The 25,441-nt window shown below is 49.7% G+C and overlaps 1 protein-coding gene across 4 annotated transcripts in view; it reads right to left on the reverse strand.

Moving 5' to 3' along the window:
* The window catches only part of p130CAS (Serine_rich_CAS and FAT-like_CAS_C domain-containing protein p130CAS), an 89,150-nt gene that overhangs the window by 16,691 nt on the left and 47,018 nt on the right, over positions 1-25,441 (reverse strand). For 3 of the 4 annotated variants that reach the window (XM_084590378.1, XM_084590379.1, XM_084590381.1), the window contains exon 2: positions 711-1,025. In XM_084590378.1, coding sequence (XP_084446504.1) covers positions 711-1,025 — 315 coding nt within the window. Of the gene's footprint in view, positions 1-710; positions 1,026-10,382; positions 10,659-25,441 lie in introns of those variants that run through there. The other variant, XM_084590380.1, reaches the window with a different exon arrangement.

The raw sequence follows: 25,441 nt of genomic DNA on the forward strand, positions 1-25,441 counted from the left end.
ACCATACATTCTTGCACTACCAGTACACTGCTCATAAATGCAAGAAAAAATTCACAGCAATGCATTTACGACCTGTATTTCGAAGTTGTGTCATTTGAAAAATGTTGTGTTTGCCTTCGGCTGATTGATCGAATGCCGGAAGCAGATGTCAATTCCAGCATTTCCACCAATCAGGTGAGGGTAAAAACAACACTCCCAAAATGGCACAAACTCCGAATATGGGCCCAGGTTCTAAGCTGTGCTTTTCACTTGCCCACATACAGTGCCAAAAGCCACACAAATATGGCAGTAGACAAAGGTCACTAATTTGCATGCACACTCCCATAGAAGCTATACTGCGTTTTCGTATGCCAAGCTTTACAGAATGTTTTCAAGCTAAGTTACCCGAGTGCTCAATCTTTCTTGCTATTTTAATTAAATTTATTAAAGAATGGGGCATAAATTGAAGCTGCAAAACTATTGCTTTTCTCGATCTTACATTTCTGTGCAAAAGTCTCTCATAGCCTGAGTCGCTTTGGGACGTTAAACCCCGCAAACCAAACCAAACCTTTTATCACTGACATTCTTCAAGCCAGCCTTAACATATCACAAAGTATTGCTGTAGGCTGCTCGGTGAAAAGTTTACACTGGTACCGATTAAAGAACTACTTTTTTTTGGTAGGTCCATCCCAGAAGCATATTCCCAGGGAAGCCATGAAGCTAGCTCGTACCTTGTTGGGGTCCACTCGCCAAGAGCGACGACGCGCGTGGCGCTGCCCAGGCCCCGGGTAGGTGCCCGCGGGTGGCACGGCCCCCAAGTCGGCGGCCGGCGCAGCGTAGCCCAGCCCCGTGGGGTCGTACATGCCGGGCATGAGGCGCAACCTGTTTCCCGGGGCCAGGCCCTGGCGGCCGCGAAGTGCGCACAGCCACCAGCCCTCCAGGTCGCCTGGGTTCTGCTCCAGTACCGTAAGCACGTCATTCTTGCGAAAGGCCAGCTCCTCCGGCGACTCGGCAATGTTGTCGTACAGGGCCCGCGCAAGGCAGTTCTGCCAAAGGGAAACTTGCTTTTACAAAGTGCGAGCATTTCTCACAATAGCAAAATTTGCAGCTGGAAATGCCGCCTGGGCCCGCCCTTCAGCCACCTGAGTTAAAGTGAGCCGCCCAAGTTGTTACACGTTATGACAACCGCAAGCGAAGAGGCTGCTTTGGTAACAAATCGAATACATGAATTGCAATACGGCGCCTTAAAATACTGCAGTTAAAAGTAGTGAAAGCCGCATCTAATAGAGTTGAATAATTGTGTGATACTCGTACAAGATGAATATGGACCCTTTGTAAAACTTCGCAAGTCAGTATCTCTGCACAGTAAAAACCCCATCACTATGGCGGCAAAACATATTTTGGGGGCAGAAATAGAAATAGGGTGCAGCGCGGGAGACGTCTCTGCTCTCCCTCCTTTGTGTTGCTGTCGCGATTAAGGGATTAAGAGCGCCTCTGCCACTCAGGTATGCATGTATTGGTGAGCCTCCAGAAGCTCCCTGAAAGTATTCACCACACCAAGCGTCATGAGGCGACTGATAGAGATATAGAACGAGCGCTCGTTTCACGATTTTACGGAGGATGACTTCGAGGGCATCCTCCTCCTGTTTCCGCAGGTAGAGATAGGGAGTCGAATACAAGAGTCCGAGAACTTCCCTAGATTCTTGAGAGGGACCGCTTTCCGAGGAGTGATTGATTTGGGCATGTGTGCGAAGGGGCGAGGGGCGCAGATGCGCGGTGAGCATTGGAGGCCACAGCCGCGGAATGCTCCTCGCCAGGTTCGTGCATGACATGAGGATTTGCACAGAAGTATTCAGCGCTGTACCCAACTTCTGACCCAACGACGGGGCGCGCCGCCATGGTAAAGGAGGTTTTGCTATGCCGGAAAGCTGACTTAGGGAGTTTTGCAAATGGCCCATTGCGAAGCCCAAGCGGCGGCGCTGGAAGTCATGAAATAAAAGCGCACAAAAGCTGCAAATGTCGAAACAACGCAGATTTTCTCTACACGAATGGACCGCATCGCAGCGCTGAACCCTCCTCCCGCGCAGACCGATGCACGCAGCACACTGCTTTCAGAACCGTACGCGGGGCTACCCTGGGTCCGATCGCCGCCACACTGCTTTTCTGATTCAAAGTTCTAGAGCACTGCACGAGCCTCGAGGCTCGGGCCTGGTAGCCCGGGTCCGAGAATCAAAAAACGCGGCTTCAGGCCCGCTAAATTATCGCTCTACTGAGTCTGACCTGCAAAAGGTGAAGCCCCCCAGCCCGTTCTCGCAGTAGCACGAGGTAAATTCCTCGCGGTGAACAAGCGGACGCAGGGACCGCATCATCGCTCGCTCCTACTCCGCCAACCTTTTTTCATTTATATGACCATACTCTTAATCCTTCATAGCATTCATTTTATGGGGCAATAAGCATGCATATCGAAAAAAAAAAAATGGATTCCTACTCCGGAACCAGAAGTAGTAGCCACTTCTGGTGGTTCCTGCGTTTCCACCATTCAGATGACTCGAGGTCAGGGACACTATCGACAACGACGCAAACACGGCCGGACTCTGCGCGCCACGCTGTCGCGAAGCTGGCCGCCCATGCCCTGTTGGACGCACCACAGCTCTTGTTGGAAGTCTGTTTTGTAGCTTAGCCTGTCTTTTTTTTTTTCTTTTTTTTTTCTTTTTTTTTTTTAAGAGGCGTCGAAAAAAGCTGCGGCGTGCCCTATTCGAAAACTTGCAAAGGAATTCGATTCGTTTCGAATAATTTTTAAAATATTGAACTGGCACATATATGCACCGCGCCGTGCAATATACTACCGGATACGCGCCACGCCGCACCAAACAACAGAGCAAGGGCCGAATTACGCAACGATCGCATCACAAAGACCGTCATAAATCGATCGGATAGCTCCGCTCCTATTGGTCGATTCTGACCGGCAGACCTGTCGGCCAATAGGAGCGGATAAAGACCCAATTAAGTGCAGGTGTCCACCAAAATAATGAGACAGACATTGCGCCTTCATTTGCCCAAAAATCAACTTAAAACAAGAAATATCTAAAAAAAAATCGCGGAACGAAAAGACGGGGTTAAAGGCGCACCTGTACTCTTAAGGCTAGAGTTACATATCTACTTACTGCGAAGCTTGAGCGCCCCCCAAATCAAACCGCCAAACCTTGCACAACCTTGCTAAACCATGCTTGGCTGCTTAGATCTCGTATCGCTATGTTTGTTTAAATACACCCAGAAAGTCCTCAGCTCGTCTTTTATTGGAGATAACAAGAGAAACGTCAGTCTTCTATTCGAGCCAGTTGCCGAAAAAATGGTAGCGCTGTCACAAAGACGCTTCTTTGGGGCTGGAACACGCATTCGAAGTTGCCGCCCAGCTAAATTTACTCCGTAGCATTGGTCCCCATAAAGACCCTGCCTGGGGCTGAATAATGAAGTGCCCGCAGATTCGTGGGCGGCGACCCCTCACTTCCCCCTGGCTCCGTCGCACGGTTTTCAGCCTCTTTATCACGTAGCGGACATTCATGATCACTTCGAGCAACTCAAAGGGAGTGAAAATCAAATTAAATAAACTAAAATATATATAATAACCCCCACAAATGATAGCGGTTATGTGCGCGAGGTCTATTTAATACGTTCCAAGAGTATACGCAAGACTTTTGTATGGAAGTATACTAGCGCCAATTAAAGGATCCGTGTATCGCCGTGATTATGGTGACGAGAGCTCATTTCTAGGAGGCGAGTGAAAGAGGTGCAAATTCGATTACGCGAGGTCATGACATGAAAACATCTTTTTGTTGTTGTTTTTTCCACCTCTCAATTCCAAGAACGCATCTAAGGGCACAATGTCATAGTGACACTTTTTTTTTTCTCTCCCTTTTTCGCGACAAGTGTGGCCTCCTGATCTTGTACAGGATAGAGCAGATGGAACGCTGTTTTGGACCAAGCGGCTACCAGCAGCGCGCCTCGCGTATGCGCCCACACGCGCCTGTCAGGGCGGAAAACTGGACTGTTGATGTTTGCGCGCGCCCCGAGTTGTATAAATGCGTTTATGGGCACTTCGTCCAGGTAAGAATGTTTAGCGCGCGCCCTGTCTTTGGTCATGGTCTCCGTCTGAAGCCCTAGTTATTTTTAAATAGTACATAATTTGGGGTCTATCAGAGGTGTACCTGCTGAACGCCCATACCTTCCTCAGCAAGCGCACCTGGACCTTTACTCGCTTCTTCCACCAACGTCGCGCGGTTCGTGGTTAATTCTCGGCTCTCTGGCCCAGTCAGCTCGAGAGTCGCGGCGAGGCACGCCTTCCGCCAATTCGGCACCACCCACATAGCCGGAGGCGGAAAAGGCGGTGCGGCGTCCTTTTATCTGGGGAGGCCCCGGCGTCTCGCACCCGCCCGGCAGCTGTCGGCGCCTTTCCGCCGTGTACCAACGGGCGTGTTTGCAGAACGTGCGGCAAGGGGCGAATGGGTCCCAGGGGACTACGGTACTGTCATTTCGGCCGCAGGCTCGCCCACAGAGCAGCTCCGCGCGGAAAGTTCACCCGCGACAAGCTCACTGCCCTCCGAGAGAAGGATGGCTGAACGCAACAGCCCATGTCGCTACACGGCTAGGCGGTCGTACAAAGGACTGCACTAACAGGTAAAGACGACGGTTGGACACAAAGACGACGTCAAGGCACGAGCGCTTCAAGACAATGCACGAGTCGTGGGACAGTATGAGCAGCTGTCAACATGCCTCGCTAACTGACGAGATGGTAGAAAGCAGAGATGAATGGCCCAGACACGAAGAGCGGTCTGAGCCGACTTCCTTGAAAACGTAGACTGTCAGTAAGGCAAGATAAGCGAAAAATCTTTAGACAAAGAAAGCTTCAAATTAGACGCGTTGTAAACAAGATGGTCAGCAAGCCGATCAACCAATTTATAAAACTGCCTGAATTACCCGGAGGGTCAGATATAGCAGCCGGCGTGCGCTATATTGCGCACAGTGTTGCGCGCATGGGCACCGGGCAGTGACTCCGCGACGTTAGATGTTTGGAAGTCAACCCTGTTATGAGGAAATGTTAGTACTGCGCAACCTTATTACACATGTCCTACTACTGTGTGGAAAAAAAAAAAAAAAAAAAAAAAGGAGGTCCTTGCTGCGAGCAACTGTCTCCCGTTGAGACAGTCGCGCAAGGAAATTCTTTCCGGAAGCCGTTACGCGCACAGCGGCAACAGGGGTGACAGGCGCACGGGACCGAGAGTGAAGGCAGTGAAAGTCGTCAATCTTGCGATTCCTTTCGTACGCGCTTCTAACCCGCTGCCGTTCGCCTGCAGGAAGGTGGAAGCAAACGGGAATTCCCGAATGCTCTCACACCAGTCCAGAGTGAACTCGGTACCGATCGCTCAAACATGTCGGAATTCTGGTTGCGATTCGGCCGAAACGGTTACATATGCATCCAACGCCCCAAATCTGCACGCAACGTTGCAGTGAAGGACTCCGATGAGCGCGCTTCATTGGCGCGCAACTGTCGTCGCGCAGCACATACGCGAAAATAGTTTGCTGCACTGCTCTAAGCGTTACACCGTACTACACGGCAAAAACCCTGCGCCCCAAATCGCTTCGCAGCAAGAGAAAACTGGCGGCATTAGGGAGGAAAGGCAGGAGCACAATATTTAACAGCATACCAACGAAAACCTTAAAAGAGAAGCAAAGTTGGCACGGGTTAAGTGGAGAAATATGGGAGAGGCCTTCGCCCTGCAGTGGGTATAATCAGGCTGATGATGATGATGATGATGATGATGATGATGATGATGAAAGTTGGCACGATCCACCAGACACCTCCGGAGCGCACAAGCTAATTTTTTTATATATATATATAAAATTTGCTTAGTGAACAGCCGCCGCCGTTGATTAGTTGGAAGAGCACCGCACGAGCACGCCATGCTCACAACCGCTTAAACGAAATTTGTAGCGGGGAAATTTCGTTTTGTTCTTTTTATTTTGTTTTTCAACGTTTAGTAATTGATTTGGTGCTTTGATGGCCCGATACATTTTGCTCATTCTTTAACGTACTAATTACACGCCTCAAATTATTTTTGTGGCGTCCGCCACTGCCGCCATTATGTTGCCGTAGGAAATATCTTTCTCGGGAAGCCTATTTCTGAAAATGCCTATTCTTACGAGCACCCCGTAATGCCCGCGACGGAGATAAGTTAGGATTTACATTCAAAAACATCGGCTAGGCAGTCAACTTCAGGCAGCCGCCCCTCTTATAACGCTCCTTATCACACGTTCAATCGAACTGAACTCAATCATCTGAACATCTTTTTGCGAACGGCGGTAAAGACAACCCTCGGACTGCCCCCGTACACATCGACGCATCGCCTGCTTCAGCTTGGTGTCCACAACACCGCAGAAGAGCTGATAGAAGCTCAAAGGACTGGCCAGCTCACGCGCCTTCGAGATACTAGAGTGGGCCGGACTGTTCTACGTAGACTAGGCTACCCGGAGCCGAAAACACCGCCGCAACAGAGGTACCACTCCATCTCGCCCAAACTGGCAGCTAAGATCAGGGTCGCGTCAGTCCCGAAGAATATGCACCCCGAACTCCACACTGGCCGTAGGATCGCTAGAGTCAAGGCACTCCAGCGCCAGAACAGAGGTGACCAAACTCTTTTATTGTCGACGCGGCGAAATATCCATCGGGCACAGACGCTATGGGACTAGCTGTTACTGACGCCAACGGCTCAATTATGATTACGGGCTCCGTTCGTGGTAGAAACTCGAGCACGACGGCTGAGGAGACTGCCACAGCGGTAGCACTCGCCTTCATACACCACATGGATACACGTGACAAACATCACACCAGTCCGACATATACCATAATCACAGATTCACAAGCTGCGTGTCGCGCCTTCGCGAAGAATACATTATCTTTGGAGGCTTCACGCGTGCTCTCACCTATACACTGATACCTTTCCCATTAATAAAATCGTTTGGACCTCTGGTCACTCCTCCCTTCCTGGCAACGCGAGAGTGCGCACGCGCTCGCCCGAGCAGCAACCTTTCGGGCACTGTCGACGGAAGCGGAGGAGGAAATAGACAGAGAGGACGCCAGCACAGTTCGTCTTACATCCAAATTACACTATATTACCGTACATAAAGCAGAACACTTCCACCGCCGCACCTAGCACTCGCCACGGCTGAAGCTGTGGCATGGCGACAACTGCAGACTCACTCGTATACAAATCTGTACCACAAACATTTGTTCTTCCCCACCCGCTACCCAAAAAAATGTCCCACCTGCCAACAACGCCGACCTACACTATATCATTCTGTTTGGGCATGCCCAAAGCAACCCGGCGGCATTTCACCTATAGCTGCACCCCACCCTCTCCTCTTGGGAAGATGCCTAGTCCCGCACGGAGCTGACCGAACAACGCCGGTTAATCGAGTGGGCCGAGAGGATTGCAGTGGCCAGTGGACTTACGGACTGACATGCATTTACTCATTTCTGAGACCGCTTCATCAGCACCAACCCGCAAGACCAGCGACAGCTGTTCTGGCGGGCCTGCAGGATTGAGGCGGCACATGGGGCCCTGGACTGAGGACTCCACTACGGAAGATAAGGAAATATAGAATAAAAGTTTTTCCTCCTCTTCGTCCCCTCTCCTGGCCCTTGTGCGCCATAAAACTCCATATAACTAACTTCTCCCTGCCCGCCCCTCCACCAAATTCACCCCACGGGCAGGCAGGCTCCCGAGGAAACTGGTTAAAAGGTCACGAGGCCTAAGGTTTTCTTTCTTTGTTTTTTTTTTTATTTATTTATTTAAAAGTTGTTTTCCGTATCGACGCGCGCTCTAGCGACTGAATTGGACGAAACCTTCTTCGGGCCTTCATGAAGATGCACCTAGGCTAAAATAAAAAAAAAAAAAAAAAAAAAAAAAAAAACTTCAAAGTTCAACGCATGCTCAGCCGTCGTGACGCAGGGCCACGGGGCTCAGCGGTAAAGTAGAACGCGGATATGGCACAGTGGCAGTCCGTGCAGTCAGCGACCCATTCCCAAGGGCGCGGCAAAGATCGATCAAAGTGGCGGGACCGGCCGACTGTTGCGCTCCGGATCGACCAGTTTGAAACCTGGAGAGAACTGACGTCGATCGCCAAGGGCACGCGCGACGGACTCTGATCGGTAGACCCCTGCTCTGCCTGTTCCCGAGGAACGCCCGTTGCTCGACGGCGAGTTTGCCGACTTCTTCAATAACCGCCACGCACAATTCATCCGTGACTGAAAGTAATCCCCTGTTAATACTTTTCTTGCTACCTAGATATAAAATAACCACCAGACCAAATTATAAGCTCGAAAATTTTGATGCCAGTAGCTTGTTTATTGTATTCAACTGTCAGAAACTGATTTCGTTTAGTGTTTAGCGGAATAATGCACACGCCGCGTACCATGGCCCATAGTTTTCAAGTTGTATCCCACTGTAACACCGAAATCGCGCTCAAATTCAACACGACTCCTGTTGAGTGGCATATGCGGGACAAAAGCGGGAGAAATGCATCTAGATTATACATATAGGCTCAGTTTAAGAGGTACAGCGGATACTGAGGAGACGAATAGCACAGACTTTCTGCACACCTCTCAGCAGCAGCCCACCACTGGGAAATTTGAACGGTATAGCTCGTCTCCGGGGGCTATTCTGGGCCCGTCGACTGTTTCTGGCATTGAAGACGGTACTACTTCCGCTGGCGCAAAAAGACTTCTCTTAGCTTAGACTAGGGCCTAAAGCATTAGAGTATGCAAATCACGTGTGACCTGCATACATTTAGTTATAAGCCCGGTCGCTAGCGTCTGAGAAAGGCAGACATATACGCCATACCGCTACCTCTTTCCTTCCGGAGAAAGCGAAAAAAAAAAAAAAGAAGAAAGGGGGTGGGGGGGGGGGGGGGGTAGAAAGAAAACTGGGAAACAATTTTTTTCTTTTTTTTTTCTGGTGCTTTTCTAGCACTTTATGCCTGCGGTTTGGTTACACTATGCGCATGTAAACAGTTAGCAGACCATCTGCACCCGTCCATTCGCTCCATCTCATCTCAAAATAGACTTTGCCAACTTGAAGAGACACCGGAATCCTCGGTTCGGCCCTTCGCACAAGGAAGCTTTATGCGCACTTCGTTCCTCCCGCGCTTATCACATCTACTGCGCCTACGTGCTTGGCCTTGTCAGCGTGCAGTGCTTTTCTCAAGTTTAGACCAAAGCAGTTACAAAAAACACGAAGTGGTGTTCATGACATTACACTTCTGGCAGCGCGCAAGGTACTTTGGACTTTGAATTAACTTCCAAATTCGATCTCAGCAGAGCAAGAGACATCGCGTGAGATTGCATTCAACCGCGTATTAAAGCTTTTTTTTTTTCTTTTATAACAGAGGTTAATAAGCAGCGTCAGTGTATATTTCCCCACACAGCGACAATTGACGCAGGCCCCAGAAAAGCTGCATCGTTGGAGGTTCCAAATAAACTCGTTCAATTGCAGCCCGAAGGAAAACAAACGGAGCTATTTCTCGCCGTTCGCGAAATCTAGCCCGCACGTTCTGCGCGATCCAGGACGTAAATGTGCATCGCTGCGCAGTTCATGAGGCGCCGCAACAATGTGTTTTGCCCCCACGCTCTTGAAAAACAAACCGTGTTCAACAGCCGTAAATTTCTCGGCGCCCCACGTCTGGAAAGCCGCACGGCCTGGCACTCGACCACTTTCTTTCCCTCCGCGCGTCGATAGACGTCCGCCACGAGTTGTTCTTTTACTTTACTTCAGCAGGTGTTGCACCTAACTATACGAGAACTACGAAATTGGCAACACTCGAGTTGCGAGCCACAAGAAGAGCAGAACTCCAGCAGACAGACACAAGACACTCGATGAAAGACATACAACAACAATGGTATTTAGCCACGCTGTACTTGTGCGCTTTTTCCAGCAACGTGATAGCATTGTTCGGGTGAGCTCTTGGCGCTTTTTTGGCCCGCTGCCGCCGTGTATACAGACCGTCGGCGATCTTGCTTTTGTACTGCATGCCTATTCTTCTACGATATAATTAGCTCACCGCTCGTTACCTCAACCATTCATCGCGGCTAACAAGAAATTATCAGAAAGACCACTGCCAGTCTGATTGTACTCAAATTTTCTGCATATGCCATACTAAAAACGTACCAGGGGATGATGTCACCTATGACAATAACGAATCCAATATTTCACGGACGGTCTCCGCAAAAAGGCGACGCGTCATTCATCGACCCCCAGCGCACATGGTCACAATCATACCTACAATAGTACCCAGACATTCGTGCCATGGCCGCCATCGACGCTCGGCTGCTTTTCACCTCCACAACAGACCTGCGAGGAAGCAGCTCCCGCTAAGGAAGTGGATCCGGTGACGTAACTCTTCCGAAGCCCGCGCGCGGTCGCTGCCCCTGCTCTTCCGGGCGCCGGCAGTGGGATGTGTTGAGGGGACAGGGCTCTGACGTCGCCACGCACGCGTGGACTTCCAGGACCGACGAGCGGCCGCGATGAGTCAGCGCCGCGAGGCACACCGAACGGACTCACTTTCAGAAACGAGTTCCGCTGCCCGGACGACAACAACGACGCAACCGGCATAGGCGAAGGCAAGAAGCGGCGAATACCATCACAAGGGCCCCGCCCCGCTCCCAGTCAAGCGATATCCGTGAATTGTATTTTTTTTCTCATTCAATAAGTATGCAGCCAACCAACCAGATGCGCGGCCGGGTACCTTACCTACAGAATCGTTTCCACGCTAATCAGCCCCCCCCCCCCCCTCCTCTATACAGAGCCACCCGTAACCGTTTACAGTTCAGTTCCTCCGCTGCCGTGATTCGACAACTGATGGAAAATTCGGCGCGGCGCGAAGACGCCGAATCACTCTAGGAGGCAGGCCAACACTGGCCGCGTCTGCCACGTCACGCAAGGTTCCACGTCACTGTGCTCGGTGCTTGCACCCTGTGGTCGAGCAAAGGCTCGGGCGCAGCTCCCGATTTGGCTACGGTCCGTTGGCAAAGGAAAGAAGAAAGAAGACTGATACGACTTCCCGCCCAAGACCGAGACAAACATAGCCGACGGCAGTGGCATGGGGTTTTCATCTGTTTTCACACACTATTTATTTTTTCGTTCTCTTTCTCCTATAATTTCTGGTTCATGGAACTCATAAGCATTTTGTGTACAGCGCGAGTTAATAAAGCACATCTTTTGATGTAACACAACTTTGTTATCACTCATTTCACTTTCACAGTCCTGTAGAATTCATTCTAAAGCACTAACGAAGGCGCCTCCATTATTAAGCCACAGCATGCCTTTACATGACGCGCGACGAAAGACGCCAATGGAGGCAGAAAGATGCTTGGAGAAGTCGGCTAATAACTGGTTTCGTTTATAGGGTTTAACTTCGCAAAGTGACTCGGACTTTATGAAAGACGGCGTAGTGGAAGGCCCCGGAATCCTAGACCACGTGGGTTTCTTTAACGTGCATTGACATCGCGCCTTGCTTTTCGCCCCCATCGAAAAGCGGCCGGGTTTCCATCCCTTGGGTTCAGCAGTCGTGCGCCCTGACCACTCAGCCACTTGTTACTTATAGTATTTAGATCAACCACCAGGGCGGTACCAGAAACCCGTGCCTCGTAGTCGCTGGAACTTTAGTGCCTCGCTAAGTAGTCACGCTGGTGGACTTCCGCTACCATGTGGTCTAACATGTGTGCATTAATCAGCTGCTTTTAAACACGAGGAACCTCTACGCGATCTTCAAGAGACCCAAAGTTGTCCATTTTCGTACCAAACACGACTTTAGCATGCCACCGTTCCATTCATCCTAATACAAAATGCAAAACCGCAAATCATGTACTCGTAAACAGAAGGATACAGAGATGTGAGCCTCCTTTTCGCGTTGTTGTTGTGTTCTAGCGCATTGGGAAAAAACAGCCTTGCTAATTGTCATTCATGTCACCTCCATCCTACAAAGAAACACTGTACCGCACACAAAACAGCACTGCGCTCCACGGCCTTCGAAAATGAAGAAACCGGGAATGCTTGACGCGCCGGTAATACTGCGCTATTCGTATATTGTCGACCAGGGCGCGAGTACTGCTGGGAACCACAGGACCTCTAATCAGTGTTCTGCTAGGTCGGTAGTACCTGCTACACAGAATTTTTTCGCGACAGAAAGCTGTTCGTTGTTAAAGCGTTTCATGTAATCGAAAAAATTAAAAACACTGCAGAATCTGCATTGGAGTAATGCGAAAGCACGGATGCTGCTGTTGGTTACTTCTGGTTGCTTCTAGTGGCTTAATTCACTTCTTGTTTACCCATTTTAGTCTTCGGTACTTTCAAATTGCGCGCCAATCCATTCCTATGACCTTTTTCGGCTCTACTTCCAGTTGCGTGACTTCACATCCTCTATCTCACCCTAATTCACTTCTTGTTTACCCCTTTTAGCCTTTGGCACTTTTAAATTGAGCGCCAATTCCTTCCTACGCCCTTTTTTCCGGCTCTACTTCCGGTTGCGTGACGTCACATCCTTGACGTCATATCCACTATGGCACCCGTTTCTCTTTCCGCTTTCACTCCCACCTTCCTTCCTTCCCTTAGGGCGCGTTTCAGGTGTCCACAGAAGAAGTGTGGCAGATACTGCGCCTTTCCTTTCCTGTGAACCAGTTATTCTAATTAATTGCCTAATTAACTAATTGGCCTAATTATTTTTTCTTGCAGCAACATTACGTCAGCCTCTATTGATTGACACCACTCATTAACCTCTACCACTTCTCAATTACCCGCAACTGCTGCAGACACGATTTTGCGGACGCGGTCTGCGGACAGAATCTGTGAACATAGCGAAGTAACGCTTTCGCGTTAATAAAAAGCAAGCCACCAGACCAAATTATATGCTCAAGAATTTTGATGCCTCTAGCTTGTCAGATATAGCCACACATCATGAACTAATTTCGTTCACTGTTGTCGTACCAACGTTTATAGATCCAAAAATGATCTATAAACGATGCCTCGTGCCATAATCCACAGTTGCTAAGTGCTGTTTTATATTATTATTATTATTATTATTATTATTATTATTATTATTATTATTATTATTATTATTATTATTATTATTATTATTATTGGCTGCATCCTACTATACTGAACACTCGAGGCCTTCGCAAAAATGCGATCACACCAGTAGCACCTAGATCTCTAGATGTCGGAAAGCCCCTGGGCTGGCGAAAGCGTCGCGACAGGCACCGCCTATTATAGTTTCTAACGCAAGAGAAAAAAGGACGGGCGACCTTGGAGTGGCAGTGCGCCGACCCCGCCTCGGAAACTGAGCGGCGGCGGCGTCTACGAGCTGCTGCTCTCAAGGGCAAGCTGTAGAACCAGCTGCGCCGATAAGGTAGGTTGGCGATACGATCGCAAACATTGCGGCTGTCTTCCGCTCTCTCGGAGCCTCGACGTTGACATCGTATACCCGTGGCAACATGAGACAAAGCCGGGACTCGAGGCCTCCACAATAGCCGCATTCCCCACCGTGTCACAACTGCTCCCACCAGACAATCGCCTCCTAGGCAGCAGCGAAAGAGACCAAGAGGTGCGTTAGCACAGCGTCGGCATTTCCTGCGCTCCATCGCAACTTTCCGATGCGACCGGGCAACCGGCACGCGAGGACGGATAAGGGCTCCATCACAGGCGCGTCCCGATCACTTTGTAGGCCGGACAAAACGGCCTTTTACCGGTGCGGAGAACGGGACGAAATGTGTAACATGCTCGACCGCGCTCTGCAACGCGAGAGGAGCCTACGAAGGTAAAAAAAGAAGGGGGTAACTCTTGTACAGGCTGAGAATGCGGACTGCGCGTACGTGCCTCGCTTCGCGTTGCACCGTCACAGCTGTGTTCCCGAGTGAGAGTTTCCCCCGCACGCTATTTTTCGCCCCGCCAGTGCACTGTTGGGCATGAATGCCACTATGGCTACGAGAGGGGCTGCCTCGATGCTCCTCCTCCGAGACCCTTTCCGGCGGCGCTCCTATTTCGGGACGAAACCGGAATCGCCCACGCGAGCAGCGTCGCCGGCAATCGTCTCCCGGCGGCCGGCGCGCGGAACAAAGGAGACGCCGACGACAGTGGCGACGCCCCGGGGGCGCCGCAGGCCGACCTCGCTGCACCTCCCGCGCAGTAAACGGAGAATAACGACTGTCCCGCGTGCAAGAGCGCTCCGGCGTAATAATTAAGCGTGTCGTGATCAGTGGCTGACCGGCCAGGGCATGCGCCGGGAGAGGTCAGCGTCATGGAAGGCCGAAAGGGGATCCGCGGCCATGGGCGCGAACTGCGGCAGCCGAAAAGGTGTGGGCGCCATGACAAAAGCCGCCGCTGTTTACTGAACGCGTTCCTCAGCGGCTTTGCAGCCCCTCACACTACAGCATGACGACAGGAGAGAGGGGGGTGCACGACAGATGGCCAGCTCACATATGGCACGCGGGTTGAGCAACTGTGGCCCTAATGGCCACAGAATGAACGCTGCGCCGGAGCGCCTTTGGCTGGCACAACCCGAAAACGAGGTCGCGTCCAGCCTCTGCGGACTGTTGTGAGATGGGTTAGAGGATCACTCTTGGAGTCTCAAACACGCGGAGCTGTGTGATGCGGGAAGTCGGGTCCAAAATGTTCACCCTGTGTTCCCAAATGCATGTGCCAGCTTCACAAATCGGCTTTACCACAAGACTCGTTTTCCAAATGAAATCAACTATAAAAGACATCGCCTCCAGACGGTACGCGTTCTTTGTGGAAATAACGGAAGGACGCCAAAATACAGGCATTCGCCCCTCAGTTGCCTCAAAGAGCAAGGCGCCAGACGACTTACCCTCTCTTTCATCCCCAAGTGTACATTTTGCTTGAGCATTATTGCCTGTGGTATTTTAATGCGTAACCATTAAGTGGGTATGTTTTCAAGGTCGTGTCACCATAAGTTTGTCAGCAGGATTACGTTCGAACGAAACGAATGATAAGGAAATGAATCGTTGCACTAGATAGAGGATGAATAAATCTCGCTGAGGAAAAAAAAATTGGTGCATGCAGAATAATTAGTTAAACAATTAGAGCCAATTAAGTCAATCAGACGTCGGGTATGTCATGTCACCAGAAGTTTGTCGGCAGGACTACGTTCGAACGAGACGAGTGATAAGAAAACGAATGGTTGCACTAGATAGAGGATGAATCTCGCTGCGCAAAGAAATTTGGTGCATGCGGAGTAACTACTTAATTAATTAGAGCCAATTAAGTCAATCAGACGTCGAAATAGCCAAGAGGGTAATGTCGAAGTCCAAGGGGAGTCACGTGCTACCTAACTTCCTTGGGTCGGTGGTACGTCATAGTGTGATGCCACAAACCGAAAGCTCTTTTTCCGTTTGTCGATCATATTCCTGCCACAAAGAATGCTCGCGCATTCCCCCTATGCGCGTGCCGCAGTGATCTCAAAACGTTTTTAACCATTGTTAATATCATCCCGGAATATGCCATTATGAAGTGCACCGGTCCGGCATTTGGGCAAAATTGAGCCCCCGCCGCTTTACTTTTATCATCGTCATCATTTATTTACCCTTAAAGGCCAACTCCGGAGGTTTTTTGACATTCGAATATTCTAGTAAAAATTTTGTCATACGTTCTCCTCTTCGTCCTGACGCATTTTCCAAAATTCGGGCGCCGTACGATAATTCATTCACGCGCAACACGGCTTTAAGATATGCCGTTTTCATGGCTTAAGTTGAGAGTATTTTTGCGGGCAACAGTGAGTTTCTGACGTCACAAACAGTATACCGGCGTTACTGTTAACTTCCCGCGTGATCATGAAATTGTGAGGCTTATATTGAACTACCTCAGACATTTTATGCAGTGCGTCATGATTTCCCTACTTTATTTTCACCATCCAGCGCACGGACGAGTGTTTTTCTAATACTGAGTGTGACGTCACCATTTCGTCAACTGGGACGTCGTTTCTGGCGGCGAAATCAGTTTCGGTTTCGATTTGCTGTTTTTCTTTTTTAAAAATACTTCTAATTGGAATTTCGAAAAACGGTTTTTTGTGTTGGAGTCAGGACATGCCGAGGAATGCAATTGAACGAAAACACAAAATGATGAAAAAACCACCGGAGTTGCCCTTTAAGGACCACTGGGGGCATTGCATAAGGGGAGAATAGGGGAACAAACAGTAATCATAAGTCGCAAAAAGATTAGGTTATGAGAATGATAGACGCATGAAGATACAGCTGTCAACAAATAAAAAGGCATGAAAAAATATAAGCAAACAAAAGAAAAGGGCCTTTAACAGGAATTGTTACGGGAAAAAAAATCAATAAGCAACTGTTCAAATTTTACGGAATTAGCTTCATCCACAACATTGTCTGGAATGGGGGGTCGTGGACAGTACGAGACATTTTGGTTGATTTATGTAACTTATTTTATTGTTGTTTATTGCATTAAAATGTCCTATTGATTTTATTTGTTCTTTCTATCCTTACTTTATTGTTGCTGTTTTGTTTTTCGGCTCCTGGCCCGCGAGAGAGTGCCTTTTCTCCACGCTGTCCGCATGGCGATATGAGTTTGAGACCCCTAGCTATTATTCTACAGCTCGCCCGGCAGCATGCGAGGTCGCACAAGCGAAAGTTGGCCGCAACAGCGTGAAGAATACGCCTTCCCGCAAGACGCTAACGAACATCTGGTAAAAAAAATTAACGTTTGACCGTCAGCGCTCTCTCGGAAACAGTGGCGTTCAGCCGGTGCGCAAAATATAGGCGGGGCTTTAGCGAGCCGCTGCGAAGCTACTTTGCCGTAAAAAATGAACTTGCGGCGTACTCCGGGATTTGGGTCCGCGGTCGAAGCGCTCCAGCGCACTCGAGCTCTCCAGTAATGGCCGCAAGATATGAGCTTGCGCTCATCGATATGCATTGAAAAGCGCATCTAACTTGCGTTTCCGGATGGACACCGTGTCGAAGCTTTCCCATTTCGTCGGCCGCTCCTAACATCGCACTCCGCTGCATCGGCTTTTGACTCTCGAGCCGAGCTGCACAGCAGCCCGAGGAAAGTGCCTCTCCTAGCAGGGTTTCGAATGTCCCGACCCTCGACATGCGCCGTCACACCTTTTGTTTCGCGTCCCACGGCGACGGCTCACTTGGCTGGTGGGACGCCTCACTGCGAAGCCGTGGCGACAGTGATTGCGCTCTAGCATATATGGCTCACGTCACACAGTCATACGCTACAGTGCGCTATGAGCATTGAAACAGTCATTGTGAGCATTAGAAAACACTCTTGTCTCTTTGCCAGAAGAATCACCTCTTTTGGACTTATATATATATATATATATATATATATATATATATATATATATATATATATATATACGGAGTCCCGAAGCCGCGCCGGCTACGATGCACGTCGTAGTGGAGGGAACCGGTAATTTTGACTACCCGGAGTTCTGACAGAGGTCATGTGGCACTTACACCATTGATTGAGGGAGCTGGCGGTAGTGTTTAGAGTTTTTTTTTTTTTTCAAAGCACGCATCCTTCGGTGCCAAGACAGCCAGAATTTGTTGAGCCACAACAACGAGGACAATCGCGTTTTCTAAATCCTAAAAAAGAAAAAAAAAACCCTGACGTGGCTATTACTAGCGGCCAGCTACAAGTTTCTGATCGCAAACACACGCCTAACTATAGTAGTTTAAAATTTAATCATCGGAAGTTATGGTGTCTTCGGCCAGACGGCACTCATGTGGAGTTTTCTGCGCACTCGCGCAGTGCCGTACGTTCGGCTGGGGCGACCATGACACGAGCGTGCGACACCGTGCCACCGGGGTACAGCGCCGGGGGTACAGACGGTGGAGCGCGGTGCAGTCCCGTCATGCAGTGCGCTCTGGCGACGCTCTCGGCGTAAGATGGCCTCCGAGATGGCCAAGGATCTCGAAGGCCATGTCGAGCTGCTCAAGCCGTTGAAGGCTTTGACTGGCCCCCAATTTCCTTTATTTCTCTTTCGGGCAGTAAAAACGTTATTATTATTACTACTACTACTACTATTATTATTATTATTATTATTATTATTATTATTATTATTATTAGTCAAATAAAAACGAAACATATGGGTCTTGGTTATTAATTGCTATAAAGAGTGACTACTAATCTGCTTCTATTGCAATATTGACCACAATATGAAGTTTCTGAAGGACTAGCAAGCTAAAGAAATCGGAATTAATGTGTATTACGTTTACTTTCATCGTGAACACCAGGTGACCACAAAGGCTAGGGGCACCGTTCTGTAATGAGTGCACCTAAATAAAGGCCCACTGAAATAAAAAGGGGGGGGGGGGGGTCGCAAGGCAAAGAAAAGTCGAAATACTGATAGATATTGAATGATCCGTCACCCTTGCGCAGTATGTTTAATCTAGCTTGAACAGAACCAGAACAAGTGGTGAATGAAAATGACTCCTGAATTTTCCCTCTCAACTCATACGCCGGAGCACGCCGCAACGAAACCGAAAAAAAAGCAAAGATTACACGCCGGGACCACAAACACGTCACCGAGCAGTTGGTTTGTTTACTTCCGGTTGGAAGGCTCGCTTCGTCTGTTCGGCTACTGTGGTTTCTGTCCTCCCCGAGCTGGACGCGCAAAACACGGCGAATGGCTCTGCAGCCTTCGATAGAAAGATGCGGCTGCCGTAATGACATAATTGACTACGAGCTGATTTATCTAGACGTATGCACGGTGACCGTTTAGTTGGCTAAAACGGGCCAATGACTGTTGCCCGGCCACCTGCATGCCTGGTGGACTGAGTCACACAGGCGCTTCGTGGGGACTGTACGCGTATCCTGCGATGTAAGCAATTGTCGATTACAGCTCAATATATAACCAAAAATATATCGATCGTCATTTTCATTCACTGAAACTTGTGAAGGCTGCCACGGCACGCCGATGGTGGGCTGACGGCGTTAATTTCGGTCGCCGTATCCTAAACCACGGAGCGGTGCAACAGTGAAACGCTGCTTGGTTTGACAGAGTACACGGTCGTATCGGAAGAGACAAAGTACTCGCTGCTATATTCGCGCAACAGTAGCATATGCCTGCATAAGTGCGGCGCTTTCGGCAACAGAACCTCCCGCAGACGCGCCAGGCGCTGCGCCTGCTCCCTGTCTGCCCTACTCGTCGCTAGGCCTTGTCGGTTTCAGCTGACGGCACTTCGGACCGCTTCAGCAGCCTCACGTAATACTGTAACAAAGGTTCGTCTTTCGTCATCGCATTACAGGAAAGCCCAACTCATAATAAAATAGGCTCGAAAGGGGTATCGAGGGGTCTGAAACACCCCACCATATGCGATTAAGAGGGGTCTGAGACTCCCTGCGCTCTTATGTATAAGAATTTTATAAATAAGAAGCAGGCTACCATTTTTTATTTTTGTCAGTAGTTTTCAGAACATTTTTTTCTCTATTGCTTCCGCAATTTCGCAGTTTTCATAAGAACCATGAAAGTATTTTCTAAAACCCAAGACGGAGAAAAAACATTTCTTCCCTTTGTACAAAATGTGCGAAGCAGGCCGCCAGCTACCTTCTCTCCCTGCCTCTCTATTTCCACCTGTGCTCGAATAACTAATAGGCCTATCTCCACAAGTATCGCCGACGAATGTTTTCGGCCGCTTGCAAGTAGCTCGGCGAGCGGGTCACAACGGCGCATCGGGGTGATTGTATTTGTGAATTTTCTTTCCGCAATCACCGGATTCGCACACACGAAAGCGAAGCTCAAAACGGTGCACGAAAGCGGTGCCTTACGCATTTACGATGCCCGCGAGCATTTACGTGTCTTCCTTCATCGTCAAAGCAAGATCAGGCTAAAAGAAAGCCTCTTCCACTATTTAATTTTTCGCAGCCCCGCGTTTAGCGCAGGAATTTGGGCACGCAGAGCACGAGCAGACGACTTTCGCAGCTGCCAAGTGTGTGTCAGTGACGTCGCGGCTGCAGCGAATGGCAGCCTGATATCAGTGACGTTAGTATAGTATCAAGAATACTTCCAAAATGCACCGCCAAGAGCCAAACTATCTGCCCGCGAATTTAAAAAGAAACGTCATTTTTAAATATAAATCGTTGGCTTTGTTCCAAGGAGACTGGGCGACTGCTCAAAAGCACTCGTTCTAGACATTTAACACGATTATTGGTGGCCTTACTCCACGCTTTTCTGTGGCCCTTTAATATACCTGCAATGCTTTTCATTTTTAGCGTCACAAGGATACTTTCTGGGTTCAACGCTGCTGAACCGAATGTGGAGCGAAAACATTAGCTGCGGTAATCGAGCGTTTTTCTTCGTCGTCTTCTCGTAGCTACGCCTCTTCACGACGTAGCTGCAGCCACCCGAGGTCTAGAAAACCTACCGCAGTGTAGCTTTCGCTGCAAAACCATAACGAGCACCACAAAAATCACGATACGTGATCCTGTCCATCAACCACCGTGTGAGACCCCATTGATTCTGATTGGCGACAACGATTTCCCCCTCCCCTGCATCGTCTCCATCGAAGCTGCTCGCGCTGCCGTCGCCAACGCCGGACCGATGACCAAACAGATCTACTAACCAACCGGGCCAAAGAGCAAGAAAAGTTATCCCGTTAGTAAGTAACCAGCACCGGTACACGTCATGTCGAGGTGTCACGAACGATATGTCTTCATCGAAACAGATTACGGCGCACCGTGACCTTTTTAACTCCAACTTGCATTTTTCTAACGATTTTGGTGTCGCCAAAGTCAAGTGCGTCACGAAGGGGCTCCCGTTCAATTTGGACTTTGCATAATTGGAAGAGATTTCCAGCCTCGAGTTCAAGTTGAGCTCCTTGAGCAACACGAACACGCAGCCTATGAGACCTCCTGTGGGGTCACTGCAGAGAGGGAGGGGACGACAGTCGCGCTGCTGGCCCTTTCCGAAGGGACGCTTTCACCCTCCATTCCGTTCTTCCCGCGTCGGTCTCGTGTCCCGATCGGGCCACCTCATGGTCTGTTGTTTCATCGCGAAGCCGCTCATGGGACGAGAACGGGGGTTACCGTGACCGAGAACAGAGGCAGCAAGGTGTGCAGATCTTTCCCGACCTTTGCCGGGGGATCGCGAACGCGGGTTGTAAACGCGCGCACCTCGTGTGCCTAATTTGGCGCGGTTCTCCGTCGCCGCCGGCCAGTGCAGGTGACGACGAGCAACCTGTGTCGTCGAGATGTACACCGCGCATCCCTCACCCTCCTTCGCGAGCGCCCTTAACTTCGCCGCGAACGCATGAGCACATCTTGCAGCGCTATGAAAGCTACACTAGGATACCAATAAAAAGAAAAAAAAAAAAAAACTTAAGCGACACTGCTAAAACTAAGTAGCTAAAACGAAAGCTTGAAGTTACGCGCATGCAGTTATACTTGACTAGCGACCTTCTAGTTCTGGAAGGCTGAGTGGCATTGTGTCAGGCGATGTTGTATATTTGTGGATATATGTACCAGCACGAATAAAGTTTGCAAATGTGTGGAGAAGAGGCAGATATGCGAAGCAGAAGAAACGAAGCAGCGAGCGCCGCAGCGCCGCAGCGCCGCCGGCTCCGCGCGCCGCACGTGTGAAGAAGACGCGCGCGTCACGTGGTTACGAAACACACGCCGACCAAGCTACGGAAAGGCGTAGTAAGGCTACAGTGGTAAAGCTTTCGCTTTAAAAACAGCAGTTGCCAACTGTTTGCAATTTGACTATGTCAAACAAGCCAAAGGTAGCGAAGTTCATGCGCTTTTAATTTGGTTTGATGGTTAACTTTTTATTTATGGAAACAAAATCCTTTAACAGCTGACTATTTTCTGTAGCGTAGGAACTGTGTGTGGCGGTTACTGCAGACGGATTGCATCCGGCTATAGGAGACCTCTTCAGGCAATCAGAGAGTGCGTCAAGCGTGTTCCTCCGCGCCTCGTCTGCTCGCGACATCGTCGTCTGCTCGCGACATATGCAGTATGGCGCAGTATGGCTGCGAAAGAGCATAAACTGGAGCTGTCTACACACCAAACCATGAAAGAACATTTGGAAACTTTAAGAATGGCACTTTGCGTGACGTTACGCTTTTTGTAACGCCCGCATTTTTTCGTCCAGCGTATGCAAACGAGGCCACGGTGCCAACTACAGCGTAGCGGCGCCATCTGGTTTTTCGGACAAACCATTTTTGTCAGCGAATCGACTTTCTCCTTCAGGTCTAGGAGAACTACAATCATCGCCCAAAACAAAATAAACAAACATTAAATTGAAATTCTCATTCCTGGATAATGCTGTAGGTTAAGATGAAAACAAACGAAAAGCCTGTGCCGCTTATTACCAAAGAACGTAGTAAAAAGCTAGTAACAACGACGAGTTCACTCGCAAACGCATCGCCATGTTGGTAACGCGAATTTATCGTGCGCAAGAAGCGCGCGAACCCTAAACTCGAGAAATATCTTACGTAACGCGTACCACCTTGAAGCTCGATCTGAAATAGCGTTTGGCGAATGCGCACTTTAATACATGTTCCACGTGCTCGTATGAGCCATTTTATACTGGTAGCACATTGCGCAGCGTCAGTACATCGCCTCCGCACACACACACTGCAGCTTTGGTAGCGCTGCAAGAACTCCTGGGTTCTACTGGGGTATATAGTTTGAGCCCTGGGCGCCGCTTCCGGGTGCTGCGGCAGGAGTATATGGCTTGCACAGAGGTCTGGGGGAATCAGCGCAGTGTTTTGTAACGCAGCTTACTGTGTAATAAACACGTGTGCTCTTAACTACCAATTTTTTTATTCAATTTACCCACATTTAAAATCAAGACTTCCTCCGAAATATCCTCGCCAACTAGAAACTCTTTACCACCGACTTCGTCTAAACTGTGCATATACAAATGGCTTCCGCTACCGTTTCGGTGAAATGAACAGCCCGTATTGTGACAACTGTGGCTCGATTAAAACTGTGGAACATATCCTACTTGAGTGCACTGCGTACGCTGACGAGCGTGCAAACTATGAACATAGCACGGAGAAGCTCTCCCCAGTGCCTTTAACAATGAACAGTGCTTTTAGGTCCCTTAGCCTGCCCTAGGCAACAGAGCCTCGCAATGAACTTTTTATTTGCATATTTGAAAGACATTTGACTACTTGATAAACTCTAAATTCACCTCGCATGTTTCCCTCAGGCATTTTGCAAGCTGTGAACTCTATGAGCACATTTGTAGGATCATGCATTTTATTATTTGATTGTATATCATTACTCCACGAAGCACCTTAACACGTACTTATTGGCCGCATTTTATCTCCCCCTTCAATTCTATTATTTCCCTCACCATTCTTATTTCAATCTTTCCCTCCCGAATTCCCCTTCCTACACAGAGTAGCATGCCAGCGAAATCTAAACGGCGGCAGAATTCTCTGTTTTTCAATTAAAGAGTCTCTCTCTCTCTCTTAATTACCTGCGCAGCGAGCAGTGAATACAGAGCTGACGAAAGCGGCTGCCGTTCCACTGCGACGCAATGCCTTTTTCCGTGCGTTGTCGCTTATTTCAGGATATCAGACTGCTCACTTTCGAGTTTGACGTGTACATAAGGCCGAGTCGGAGATCGGTTGCTTGCCGCTGGTGGCATTTTGGTCGCGGCCAGTGCTCCAGGTGGGCGTTAAAGGCTGTCGGGTACAGAGCGCGCTCTTTCATCGCCAACCCACAAGCAGCACAGGCGCGGGTGACATGGAAGGGCCTGCCCACATCATTTGCGCGGCGACTGTCACAATGTTTTGACTGTCTTACGAAGAACTTTTTGCACTTGAACCCGAACTAGCCGTCGGCTATGCATGGTAAAAAAAAAAGTGTTCGTATATGTATTTTATTATATTAAAATTAATATTATATTATATAACAAAGTACATACTATTGTATCGCGTTTTGAAGCGTGGACATATTTTGAAGTGCTGAGTTTTCGGCGGGCCACGAACTCCTCTTGGTTACGGATAAGGGAATTCATGAGTACCTAACAAGCTTCAAGCGATGCGCTGTGATGAAAACCCTTTGCACAGGTTGGAGATAACTTTTCTCGGGGCTGTGACGTGTGTTGTGCCGCGAGCAGCTCTCTTCTTGGAAAAGGATGGGCCGACCTGGGGGCACGGGCATCTCACGCAAGCCGACGAGGGCCATACACTTTAGGTGACTCGCGAGAGGCAATTAAAATGCAAGAGCTCCAGCACTGTCCTCCCAGTCTGGCTAGATGGGCAAAAAAAAAAGGATAAAGCAGATGCATGCAGCACAGGCAGCCTCCTTTTTCACCTGCACGCTACCCAGCAGTGGTAGCACGCGAACCGGATTAAGGGTAATGCCGACCTCCGGGTCGACGAGCAGCGCGAATGGCCCCAACGGGCAATAAATTGGTCGCCGCCGTTCTTAAAACGTGTGTCGCATGGGCTGGGCCGACGCCGGCTGCGTCCGCGCGCCCTCGGGCGAGCGCCTGGAGGAGAAGCGACACCGGCCGCGGGGGGGCGGAGGAAGGCCAGCCGCGACAAGGCCGCTGGCCCTGCTCCAGCCGACACTCAAATATGGAGCCCCGCGCGGAACCACCTTGGCCCCCACGGGTCGCGTATTTTGGGACGGCCTGCGGTCCCGACCCGCGGAGCTACCCCCTCGCGCGACAGGTGCACTCGGGAGCCCGTCGGACGCTGCACCGGGCGTATCCGACCTCTGTTGTGTCTGCAGCGGCTGAAACACCGGACTCTGGGAAAAGCGGCGCCAGCCCTCCCCGGCCTTGAATGACGCCGACGAGACGCGAGAGCGCCGCAATGCGCCACATGCCACCCGCGCGTCAGCCCTCGGTGAAACGAGACGCTTGAACGGTGGCTTCCTGCCGTTTAGAAAAAAATGTAATGACGTGCACATGACCACAAAATCACACACGCTACACTTCGACGCAACAACACGCCCAGTCAATATCCGAATCACTCACAAAACATTCATTTTTTTTATACTTCAAGAAAGTAGTGCGGCTCCTTTGGTCAACTGTTTGGGATTCGGCCAAACGAGAAATAACTCTATCTCCACTGCTAAAGGATTATACAGACCAGATATCGCTGGAAAGTCTGCGAGCCCTTGTTTAGCCGGTAGGCGCGAAACCATCCGAAGGCGCTCCGTTTGGAAGCATCGCATGCCAACACCCGTCAGTCATGGCTGTTGCATATGTAATGTTCCTGGCGCCGCCCACTCGTGACCAGCGAAGCCACCGAACTGAACTGATACCGAGTCAGCCTACAGTTGCTTTTAAATCACCGTTCACCTGTTCTCCATCCACAAGTGCCACTTGATTCGACCGACGTCCATGCTTTCGCCGCTGCATAAAATAAACCTCGTGAGGCACACCTCGCCAATAACGCATTTTC

Source organism: Amblyomma maculatum, chromosome 1 (assembly GCF_055883805.1).
Source record: "Amblyomma maculatum isolate TAMU_Amacu chromosome 1, ASM5588380v1, whole genome shotgun sequence".
NCBI classification, from domain to species: domain Eukaryota; kingdom Metazoa; phylum Arthropoda; class Arachnida; order Ixodida; family Ixodidae; genus Amblyomma; species Amblyomma maculatum.